This window comes from Manis javanica, chromosome 3 (genome assembly GCF_040802235.1).
Source record: "Manis javanica isolate MJ-LG chromosome 3, MJ_LKY, whole genome shotgun sequence".
Classification (NCBI taxonomy): Eukaryota; Metazoa; Chordata; class Mammalia; order Pholidota; family Manidae; genus Manis; species Manis javanica.
In genome coordinates, this window is record NC_133158.1 from 150,622,795 (window position 1) to 150,635,826 (window position 13,032).

Consider the following 13,032-nt stretch of genomic DNA (forward strand, 5'->3'; position numbering starts at 1 on the left):
GGGGCAGTTAGAATCTACATTAACAACCTAGTGGCTTATAAACCTAAGGTTTATTCTTTATCTGTTATAAAAGAAATTGTTTTGTCACTAGGAAACCCAATTAGGGAAAAAGAAACTGACAGCTTTAGCTTCTACAAATTGTTTCTGAAAGATCTAAACAGGGCTTAATAGTAATGGATTTTATCCATGTACTAATCTGCCATTGCTACTTTTTCCAAAAATGGCAAATTCAAGGCCAGGCATAACTTTTCTATTCCCTAACATGATATATGTATATATAACTGAGGGTGAGATTCCTCAGAAGACGACAGGGTTAAGCTCTTCCCCCTTGGTTGCCTCAGACCCTTGGGATGCGGGTAGGACAGGGCAGCGGAGGATGACAGGTGTCCAGGGCAAGTGCAGACAACTCTGAGGAAACCTGGCAGTAGGACTTGGAGGCAGAGAATTCCCAAGCCCTAGGCCCAGGTCAGCCCCAGTATACATATGGATTTTGCTCTTCTGGGGTTCAGAGCACTCGGGACTCTATAAGAACCTAGAGTCCAACTCCCAAGAGGTTTGAGGGGTAGCGTCCTGCAATGGCATTGTACAACCATAACCTGAATGCAGCTTCATTTTCCACCCACCCCAAGTGCTGTTGGCACCCAGGCTCCTTGTAGGGGTGCCTGGAACCAAGCAGTGCAAGAATTATGTCCTGGAGGCCGGGCCACACCAGCCACGGCACAGGGCCACTTTACAGTCATTGCAATGAGGCTCAGTGTTGTTTTGCCGGCTCAAGAGAACTCAAAACAAATCCTTTGACATTTAAATCAAAGTTTCACCTTTTCTGCCCTCTTCATGATGTTAATATAGCAGACTTTGTACATTTAAAGTGGTTATGTTCTAGGCTTCCAAAAGTTTCCAAATTCTTAAATAATGTAACAACTCAGTATTTTCTCCAGAACATATAGTAGAGTGCCCCAAATATTAAAGTGACTTCCTCAGACGTCAGAGTGGAGTAAAAACAAGTAGAAACAACATTTTGTTGCTGATGTCCCACAGGCTCACTTAAGTGCCTATTTCCTGTATGGAGGAAGCTACTATTCAGAAGTGTGCCTCAGTAAGGTTATAGGTCACCACATGTCACTGACCTTCAGGGCCATTCCAAGTGTAAACTCCATGAATGCCAAGGGTCCATAACGAAATAATAGCTCTAGCAAATGATTTTGTTCCCTAAATGAAAAAGAAACTGACTCCAAGACAGGGTCCTGTCCTGTGAGCTGAGGACCCCTAGTGGTCCCTGTAGTAATAACTCAGGAACAATAAGCCTTGTCTGGAGAATGAATAAATACTTCAAACACCATGTTTAGGATGCATGTATATACTCCGTACATTTAAAAAGTGCAATTAAAGGCTAAAAATGTTACAATGGCTTTTTGTTATCATCCATTTTTTTAAATTAAAAGATGACCCAAAACACTGTCACCCACTGGAGAGAGCAGGATGTTTTGATGTTACACAAAAAAGTTTGTAACCCTGCTTTAGATAATCATCTCCAGGGCAGTTCTACTCTCTTTTTGATAAGTGCCATCTCATATAGCTGGGGCCCACTGACAATAACAGAAATGTTCCCTAGAACTCAGCCAGTAACAGAATTCTATTATTTCTAAATAATGCACTTATTTTTATTGCAATTACTTTTAGGGAAAAAGCACTGGCTTACAAAGGAGAATTTGCAGTCTTTGACCAAATACCAAATGACAGTCACATGAAGCGGCACTAAATTATGAAATGAGCAAATTTATTCACACTGAAACTTTGCTTTTCACTATATTGTGGTAACTGTAAAATGCAAAAAGCTATGTGGATACCAGGCTCCACTTTAAACAAATTTTTAATTCACGCTTCAAAAAATTCACACACACACACACACACACACACACACACACACACACACACACACACACACATACACACTCTAGAATTATGTCATGGCTTGGCTCAGCTGTGCCTATGCAGAAACCCTTTCATCCCTCTGTATCAAGCATCATCATTATTTCATTATTCAAATAGTCCCTTAGATTGCCTGATTTCAGTGCTAGTCTCATGGGGCAGTCAGGCAAATAATATTCCTTTTACAGAGAGACAGTGATCTAGAATTTATGAAAATTTCTTTTTTTCCTTCTAGTTTCCCCATTCCCCACACCTAAAATAATATCAAACAGCACTTCAAGTTTCAGAAGAGGGGTAGGCAAGATTTCTCATTAAACACTGGGTGCAGGATGGCCACATCACGACTCAGGTTCTCATTCAGTATCAGAGGACAGCTAGTGAAAAGCATGGTGATGTCCTCCTTGCAGTCAGTTAAAACTGGGTAACAAATTTTCCTATCATGTTCCAAAAGACAGACGCGTGAACACTTGAAACGCACAGAAATGATGTACTCTTCAAGCTCAGATACACAAATATACTTAGGAAAGAGAAGTTTTATTAGGGCAATTTCACTTTATTTTTCCATACAGCAAAGTCAACTACTGCAGTAATAATAAAATAAGCATAAAACAAATTGCAGCCCAAGACAAAAATACATAATTTGAAGCAACTACAAGCAGAAATTAAGTTGTGATTACATAATAGTAAAACCAAGCAAATCTGTCCTTTCAGCAGATGAAGGTGGTAGGTAGGGTTGCTGATAAGTGCAACGGTATAACCAGCTGGAACAAAGGCTGGATACGTTTATTCATTAAACAAGTGCCCATTATCACATTTGCTGTTTCAAGTGCTTCTGAGTTGAAAATTAAAACCGTGAAATTTGAACTGTGTTGTACCTTTTCACCTGCTGAAAGAACAGGCTCCTACAGCAATTAAAACAATCACATTAACAACTATAGCTACGGTGTACTGTTTGGTTTGCCTGTTCATGGCTGAAATTTCGTGAAAGTCAATACTTGTTTTGAAGGATTTTTGTGTGTGTGAACAATAAACCACTGAAATTGGCAGAAACTGATTTGAATAATATATGTCCTTAGTATAGTTCTTTCTCTCTGTTTTTTGTTTGTTGAAGTTTTAAACATGCAGTCATTTTGAAAAAAATGTAAGGAATATTTGATCCATGATTTCACCTTAATGGTTGAAGTACCTGCTATTTTTGGTAATGATCTTCAGGCAGATTTGGCCCAATGGAGTTTTTGTCAGTCATGAGATCTCGGAAGGATGGCATATCTTTCCAGCTGAAAAAATCCTGGCAAACTACAAGCTGTCCACAAAAAGCAAAGCAACATGTCTTAAAGGGTATGGAGTGCTAACTCTGTGCCACTTTTGCAAGCAATTTTGCTCAGTCTGTCATTTTATTAGCCTTAACAAAACTCCTTGTAATTATAGACGTTTTTATTCAAAATAAGATCTTACTATTATACAGGTTTCTCTCTTTTGACTATATACAGAAGTGCAAAAAGTCAACCTTCTCTCTAGACGTTCCAACATGCTAAATTGCAGCATAATCAACCCTCAAGAGTTTGCACACACGCTATAATTCTTATTACGTAAACTTTGAGTATTTGGATTATCAACAAAAAGTCCCTTGTTCTATTTATTGATTATGCAGCTTATTTATAACAAGGCCTGATAATCAGGGATTTCAAAAATATTAAACAATACTTTAACATTTGAAATGGATACAGTAGAAAATAAATTTTATTCTAATATCTAGGATCTAGATCTTCTTATAATAACTAATTACAAACAAAATAAATCATCAAAATATTACTCAATTGTCTGCCAGGACTGTTGCGATAGCAACAACTTAACTTCTTACTTAGCAATGATTATATATTTATAAGATATCCATATAAAAGATCTTTGTTCTTTTAATGAAAACTAGACAAGAACTAACAATGACTGACATTCTTACACTTTAATATTAAATCAGTAAAATAGAAATCATTTAGTTAACAATAATACGAGTATTCATATGACACTACATGTAATTCAAAACTGAGTATGTTATGAAGGAAAAACTAATTTTTTTTGTATTTTGAAAAATTCATCAGTAAAATCTAATAAAACAATAGTCTATAAACTGAAATGGTATTCAATTGTTAATAGAAAATGAAATCTAATAAATGTAGGAAATGAAAAACTACATTTTAACAAGAAAAATAAGTAATATTCTATAATGTAACTAACTACAATAACATGTGAAGTCACCATTACTCTCTTAACATGATTGAAATTACATTGGTATGGGTTCCAACCCGTAATGTAATAATCTAAGGCTTTAATAGATGTACAGTACAATCAGTAAAATCAACACATCAGTCTTATATTAGAAAGCATCTCTCTCAAGCATAAAAACTTGCAGTAAACTTGGAAGTATGGAAAGTTCTATAACTGAACTTTCACTTCTCCCGTTCCATACTATAACTACCAGTGACCTGGCCCCTACTTCAGCAATGTGTAGAACTGCTGAACAGAGCAAAAATATCCTTTACTAGCTGCAACATCCAAACCACAAAAAAGGAATTCCTTTGGATGAATCCATTCTTAAAAACTGAATGCACATCTATTTTTTTTTTAATTTTGTAAAAGGCTTTCTAAGGCTATAAGCAGTTAATCTAAACAAAACAAAAACAAAACAAATCACATATAAAATTCACCCATGTACTTATTAACCCACCCAATTCCTTGGTTAATTAAACATTTCCCATTGTCATATTTTGGTTTATCATGCATCTGATGACAGTGCTTTCTTCTTGTTTAGAGTCACTATTTTCAATGTGACTGTGATGAAGCATTTCAGCAAATGTGAAACCATTTTTGCAAAGCATTTATAGTCTTTTGACTTTTGACAGAGCTATAAATAGAAGCAAAATAATTTCCTCAAACTTTTTTTGTTATCATGTCTCAGAAATGGCATATCCCTTTTGAATAACAGGTTATACGGTATAGTATGCATAAATATTACACTATAATGCATTGAAATAATTTTACATCTATTATATTTATCTCCAGTAGGTGTGAGTTATCTGTATTGAGAGAGACTGTGTTGTGCTGTCTACTATTGTTACTGTAAAGTTAAATTGGCCATTTCTGAGACAGCTTTGGTTTCAAAAAAAAGAGAATGGTGCCCTTTGACTGATTAGTAATAGCAAATAAGCAACAAAATGTGGCTCTGAAAACATAACACTGAAGAAATAATACTCTAATTTGATGTACAGTCTATGGCACTTCATGAGAATCCTTAACAACATGGTACTTAAAGCCATGATGTGCTTTAAAAGATACACAGTTGTGGTTTTGCTTGGCACATTCATCTCTGTCAGATCCCTCCCTCACCACTTCTTAAAATCTATTACATTAAAAATATTACTCTTAAACAAAAATGACTGTGCATGCACGCTCTCATCTATAATGGCAATTTTAAATACAAGGTGCACCTTTGTTATTTGTAAACCTTGAAAGAAATAAACTTATTTTTAAAAAATTATATCTTGGTCTACAGACGTACCAATACATAATAGAATCATGGTTACACCATAGTCTGTCTTTTCAAGATGGCATGAATATATAGGAAACTAATTAGGTATGCATATTTTAATGCATAACTCTGTGCTAGAAAAGAAAGACAATGTTGTTCTTTGAGACGGGAATATCACCTCAGCACAAATATCAATTAAATGTACAAAGTGTATAGGCAACAGTGTGCAGTGGATTTCCATGTTGTCTTGTCTTCTGGTTAACATGCAATATGTGGATGTCTTGTGGCTGAGGGGTTTTTGTGTGTGTTGCTTGAAGGTATATACAATATGGCTAATGACCTTGTCCTTTACTCTAACCAAGCACACTGTCCTTTTCCTCTTTAGTATGATCTACGAGGGAAAAAGAGATAATCTTTGTTAAAACAGATAATATTTAAAAGCAGTTCCAATTACATATTTAATATGAAAACTGTATTTCTTGATTTAAGTGTGAACATGTATATCTTCATATAAAAACAAGAAACAAGTACAAATGGATCTCAATTTATCATTTTTATGAGAATAAAATGACATGCATGCTTAATAAAGCTGTAAACTCTGCTCAAATATCACTCAATGCTAAGTTAAAAGTATAAAATATTTGCAGAATCAAGGGGAATATAGTATAACTATTTTTAAGCACTATTGTTTCTCTTCTAAAGTTTAAATAGGCTTCAAGAGTAATGATATGACTTACAAAGTTAAAATCCATGCAACAATAACTCGTATTAAACACAATTCACTATATTTGGGTGAGTCATTAGCGCAGTGTGTGTTTAGAGAAAAAAAGACAATGATACTTTAAATGGCTGTTTTGGATAATTCAAAGTTTGGTATTTTTTTCCCCCTAAAGCCAAGAAAAAAAAATTGTTCCTATGCTCCTAACAAATTAAGGTTGAGTAGATATTACAATGACACCTGTGAATAGTTTGTTTTTACATGAAATTTATTATCAGAGAATCTTTATATTATTAAAAGAAAATACAACAAAAATCACCATTTTGCTGCACTCAAAAACCAGTTATAGCATTGCAATTCCTCATGAAAATGAGCAATCATTTGTGAAATAACCAGAACATTAAGCGCCAAAGTTTCAATGCAGACAAATCCACTCGTTTGCTAATTGACGGACTTATGGTCATTTTGTATAATTTTTTTTACCTCGATTATTGCTAAGAAATAGAACATACTTATATATATATCCCAAACATACCCAATTGACTATATAACTTGAAACAGATATTTTTAGCATGTCAAAAGGAGAACTCTTCCTCCAAACCTACATAATATGAAGTAATGTGCTCATTAAAACATATGGCTATTGTTCAGAATAATGTTTTATTATCAGAACATTGAGAAAGCTTATGAAACAGACAAAATGCGATATCAATAGTTTAATTCATGATTGCACCACAACTGGTAGTATTTTGTCAGACTGAGTCTATCATGTTTTTCTTATATGGTGGCTAACAAACTTTGTCTATCTTCTTCTTCTGCATGGGCTTAGCCTGTGTCCAGCTCTTACTAAATATTATTACTGTAAGGGCTTCTGAATTGGTTCTGTATCACCACCACCCCCTGACCTGAACCACTGTCCCTTATTTTGTAAGGCCTTTTATCCCTCCTTCCTCTCTAACAATCTTCATTGTCCAAATTCACTTATTTTATGATGCTGAGAAGAGCTGCTCCTCCATTTTTGCTCCAAGCGTTTGAAATTTGTTCAAACTTCTCGTTAATATAGTGTACTGACATTTATATCTTATCTCATCGACATGGTAACTGACACACAGCAGCACCATAAAATCATTTATGAATTTGTTAATGAACAGATAAATGAATCAAAGGAAGCAACAAAGAATGGTCACCCATCTTATTTACCAGATTCCATTTTCAATGTTGTGGCTTTTTTTAAATATAAAAATAAATACCTAAGATACTTTGGAGTACATATAACTTGAACACATGAATATTGAATATAACACATCCTCCAAGGATGAAAAATGGCAAGTATCTAAGTCAATGTGTCTGAAGGCAAACCATAAGACTTCCAACCATTTTTGACCAATGGCAACATTTTCAGAATTATATGATACTCCATGGTGACTCTTTTGAAGTACCTAAAGCACCCTTGGATATGTAGGTGTGTGTGTGTACATGTGAGTGTGTACATATATTTATTGGAAGTCATAATGTATATTCTAATGACCCTGTGTAGTGAAACGTAGGTGTGTGTGTGTGTGTATGTGTACATGTGAGTGTGTACATATATTTATTGGAAGTCATAATGTATATTCTAATGACCCTGTGTAGTGAAACGTGAAATGGGTTCATATTCTCATTTAGGATTTGGCAAAAAAATTTAAAAATAAAATAAATGATGATCTACCCCAGGGACCAGAAAACTATTGCCTATGAGCCAAATCTAGACTGCTGCCTATTTTTGTAAAAATAAAGTTTTATCAGGAACCAGCCACACCCTTTCATTTTTACATGTTGTCTGGCTGCTTTCCTGTCACAATGGCAGAGGTGAGTGGCTGCAACAGGAAAGACTGGCAACAGAAACCATATGGCCCACAGCCAAAAATATTTACTATCTTCCTATAGAGTAGAAGGTCTTTTAAGAGTTTACCGACTCCTGATCTATGTGTTCTATTTAGTTTTAAGTCATGTTTTTTCTTCACACTTACGTTTATTTCTAATATGAAGTAAAAGAAAAATTTATTCTCCCAAAATATTATGTATATTTAAGTGATATTAACATATTTACTATAAATGTATGATGAAAGTTCCTTATAACCCATCTAAGATAAAAAAATGTGAGCTCTCTATAGTTTCTCTGAAATTTTATAATACTTTAAGTATTGCTAAACCAAGAACAACACAGTTGTTCTCTTTAAAAACCACCACAAATATATACTACATATTAGATAATGAACTTACTGTTTAGTGATGAAAATTCTACATCTGGGTAACATACTTGTGGCTAGTCAGATGTTCGGCAGATATTATGGGTATCTAGCAAATAAAAAATTATTTAATGAATGATCCATGCAGGCAAGCCAACAACGAAGAGATGAAAACATTTTAATATTAAGTTTTTTAAGAAAAGTGAAATTCAGTTGTGAGGTGATAGTTCTTATCTGGTCAACACAACAGTCAGTTAATGTAAACTTTATGCCCAAGTAGCAACTCATTTTTTAAATCTTTGTGTTAAATACTATTCTATAAATGTTATCAGTTTTTAGGAAATAAGAGAAGTCCAACTATCAAAAATTCATGCACAGCAGTAATTTAAAGAAGCCCTTTTTGTTGGCCTACACACACACACCTGTGGTTTCAGCTATTTAGTAACCTGGAAGTCAAAGTAGGAAGTGTCTTGCCTATTTTTGTGCAACCAATTTCTACCACTTTCGTTCAACTTATGGTTTCTAACTTTTTCCCCAAATTAAAAATACCAGCTAAGAATTATAAAGGAGTATTTCAAAAGAACTGGATAAGAACATAAGTTTACTTCAGTACATATTTCTGAATCCTGATTGCACATTTTATTGTATTTTAAATGGGCAAGAGAATTTAAATACTTGATAGAAAAATACAATAAGAAACCAATATAGAGGTGACTTATTTCAGTAGTCCCAAAAGCCAAGAGCTTCCAATTTGTGGCCTGATTCTCCTCCTACCCAGAATTACAGCTACTAATCTAGGAGAAGCAGCACAGTAGAGTAAGACTATCACAGCACTGAAAGCTTGGGCTCTGACACCAATGATCCCTTTCCAGGCTGTATAACCTTGAGCAAAGCACTTAACTACTTTATGCTTAAGTTTCTTCATCTATAAAATGGCACTAATCCCATTTCATCAAGGTTCATGGGAGATGAGTAAAATAATATACATGAGGCATTTTTTTGTTCCAATTTAGATGTCCTAGATTAATTCAACATATTACAATCCACATCTGGAATTTAAATAAATATGTTTCTACTTTATTTCCATTTCTCAGCTGACATCTTTACACAATTTTACAGCATTGGCAAATGGCACGAAAATGTGCTCCAAGCATAATGAAGCTTCTCATACCATTTTTCCTGCTGCTGCAGGACAGGATGTTGCACCCAACAGTGTAGCAGCATCAAGGATGGGGCTGTCGAAACATACCAAGGACCTTCAACACCAATCGATGCAGATGAAGGGCCAGCTATAAACTTCTGCATGCATGCAGGCTGCATTTTGTGGCATCAGCTATTTCCAGCATTGCTAATGTACTGTAGGCATATACATATCTATGTATATGTAGATATAATATATGTGTGTATATATATATCCATTCCCTTTTCTTTCTTTCCATTGTAAAACAGTATGAAGACCCAAGATTATGCATGAAATGGTCACAGCACAATGCAAAAAGTAAAGTGTCCCCTACAACCCAGATGGCCAAAGGCATGTTGAAATTTGCTTTGCTATAGTTCCACTTACACCAGCAATTCCAGAGTCATACATGGTACACACACAGGTTTGGCATCATTGGTCTGCACCATAAATGGACTGCATTGAATCCATTAAGAAGTTTCTGCCATAGATTACTTACTCACATGCCACATATGCACAATCTAGCATTCTTGTAAATGAGTCTGATGTATTAGCATAAATCCAGGGCTATTTTGACAAGCTCTGGAAAAACTAATGATTCTTTGCCAAGAAATGTTTAAGGCTTGTCTGAAACTAAACTATACCTACACCTTATTATGCTGCTTCTGAAAGATTTAATGACTGTACTAATAGCTTACAGCTCTTCTTCAACAGTACCTGGCTCATTGCAGAAATAACAGTGGCTACTCCTTATAGCAGTAACTACAGACTCAGATGGGCTTCTTTCTCTTCCTAAGGGGCAACATATTAACTGCCATCCAAAACTGGTTCTTTTGAGATTCATTTGGCTACATTTAACTTCAGTTTGTGGGTTGTCTGAAATTTGATTTTGCTCCAAATTTTTTCATATGCTATTCATCTTGTTATCGACTTTGCTTTCATAACAAATATATCTATATATTAAAGCCAAAACCTGCCTTCCATAAGTTTGACTTTGATTCAAACAGTGTTTTCTATGACAATTGTAAACAAGGTCAGAAAATGCTGGCTAAACCAATGACAATTTTTAAATTTTAAATATTTTAATAATCATTTTCTTTTAAATAGTCTTATATATGACAAAATATAAATTACTAAAACAGATTCCTTTTACTTAAAAGTATCCTGTGAAACTGTTACTCCATAAACTTGTATGGAGCACAGAACAGCTCAATTTACCATATTTGATAACATTTTTTCCCTTCATAACTCTCCTCATAACAGTTATGTTGAGCAATTATAGAGATAAGAGCACTTAGGATATTTTTTTCCACTTAAAAATCAGAACTTGGACACACATTTACTTTGAATATGCAATCTGTTTATCAAACAAATAAAACTATAATTAACTTATAACAAACCATTTACAAGAGTGGTCATTTGTGGCATATGTAACACACTTAAATATTTTGCTTTTTATTGAGAATTGAGGGAACAACTGAGAAACTGTATACACTAAATGTTTTAACAAAAACCTTAAAATGACCTACATTTTTGATTGGTTAAAATACTTGCATGATTGTTTGAGACCAAATGAGAATTGCTTGTGTAAAATCATTTTAGTAGCTTTAGAAATGGAGCTGCGACAATTCTGGAGCACTTAAAAATGGCATAAAAGCATTCTGCTGCTCATCATAGAGAGAATGTGTAGGCCAACAAGAGGTATCTTTGAAACCCCATGCTATTAAAGCACCCTCTACAGCCCTCACGTACACACGATTCCCACTGACCTCAATGGGACATCCTTGTGCGTAAGGGCTGTTGGACTTAGCCCTATTAGAGTTGGTTTTTAAGAAACAAAGCTGTAAATTAGCAAACCTGGTTGGCTGTGGCTGTTGCAGCGAAGGGAACACTTGTGGCAGATGTTGTTGCTGCGGACACAGTGGCTGGCGTAGCACCGTGCACCATGGGAACTTTCGGAGGGAAAATCATATAAGCAAACACACAGAAGAGTGTAGCGATATGGAAACCATGGCAGCATGGAGGAAGTAATTGGGCATTTATCACAGCAATAAGCCATGTGACAGGATATCATCACCAGCGAGTGACATGCAATCACAGCGCAAAGCGGGACAACATTCCAGGAGAGAAGGGGGAAGGGGATGAAAGAGAAAAAAAAAAGGGGAAAAAAAGCTTGTTACCATCAAGAAAATCAACACAAATAGGCTTAATTGCTAAGTTAAACACAAGAATTTTATATAGTGTTCACAGTCACACATTCAAAATTTAAGTCAAAATACAGGTATTTACATCACATATACAGTCATCTGTTTGAATGAAATTATTTATTTACGATTATAAAAACATATAATATATTACTTTTATGAGATAGATTTTTTTTTACACACCAGAACTCATAGTCCAATCAAAATCCACCAAAGGTGACTAAAGGAAACTTGTGTGTAAAGGAAACATTTATGTGAGTCCATGTCAATTAAATAGAAAATGGCATTTAATTGACAGGTGTTAGTAAAAGGGAAATGGACTTGCCCAATAGATATAAGTTAAACTTAGCAGTGGATTTTGAGGGGCTGTGAGATGCACCATAGGTTTAAGATAATCAAGAAACAAAGCTGGCACCTACCAACACTTGTAGCGGGTGTCATGCACAATATTGAGCCTGCCCATCATGCATTGCAACAGGAAGGTGGATTTGAAAAGGGAAAAGAATTAAAACATCCCATCACACGTGTAATTAGGAAATTCATTTGAACAAAGAAGAAAAATTGTTATTATGGGAACAGTGGCATGTAACTGTCAGCACAATCAAATCATACAATAGCACAGTGATCAATTAGAACTAGTCTCAAGTAAAGAATAAAAGCCAGTTTAACTGTGTGCTGGTACACTTTGTTTCTCCTAATTGCTGCCTATAAATAAAAGTATTTTGGAAATAATTTAAACCTGCTTAATTAATTATTTTAAAAACAATATTGCAACTTGTTTTCTTTTAATGTGGTTGCTAGCCATCTGGCAGCTTTGCTATTTGTGACTTAACATATGAATGTATTAACATTTTCTTTATATTGAGCACATGTTAAATAATTAGAGAAATTATTTATTATTAAAAATGCTAAATAATTCAATGCATGAAACTGACTTAACAATGTAATGAAACCAAAACATTCATTTTAATTCCCTTGGTTTTATTTCCCTGTTCACTGTAGTAGCAACCACACAGACATTGAAAGGGTTGTGATCACCCATACAAGAATATTACTTGGAAGAATACCAAGCAATAAATTTATGCATAAAGAGAGAGTGAAACTTCTGAATTGCCTTAGTTTGGAATTTAAATTTAGGATAAACATTTAGAGGGGGTATACTTTCTTGTAAATCTTAAATTGGTTTACTTAGTAGGTAGCTGGGAAAACAGACTGGTTTTCATTGCTGGTTTAGAACCTGAGAACTTCTT

The 13,032-nt window shown here is 34.7% G+C and overlaps 1 protein-coding gene across 20 annotated transcripts in view; it reads right to left on the minus strand.

Annotated features, from left to right (window-relative positions):
- Nucleotides 1-2,444: 2,444 nt before the first annotated feature.
- The window catches only part of MBNL1 (muscleblind like splicing regulator 1), a 206,906-nt gene continuing 196,318 nt past the window's right edge, over nt 2,445-13,032 (minus strand). For 14 of the 20 annotated variants that reach the window (XM_017677209.3, XM_017677224.3, XM_017677215.3 and 11 more), the window contains 4 exons: nt 12,202-12,237; nt 11,436-11,530; nt 8,433-8,507; nt 2,445-5,843 (listed from right to left, as the gene is read on the minus strand). In XM_017677209.3, the coding sequence (XP_017532698.1) occupies nt 8,451-8,507; nt 11,436-11,530; nt 12,202-12,237 (188 nt within the window). In that variant the 3' untranslated portion in view covers nt 2,445-5,843; nt 8,433-8,450. Of the gene's footprint in view, nt 5,844-8,432; nt 8,508-9,569; nt 9,634-11,435; nt 11,531-12,201; nt 12,238-13,032 lie in introns of all 20 variants that reach the window. The other 6 variants (XM_017677216.3, XM_017677214.3, XR_005058489.2 and 3 more) reach the window with 5 other exon arrangements.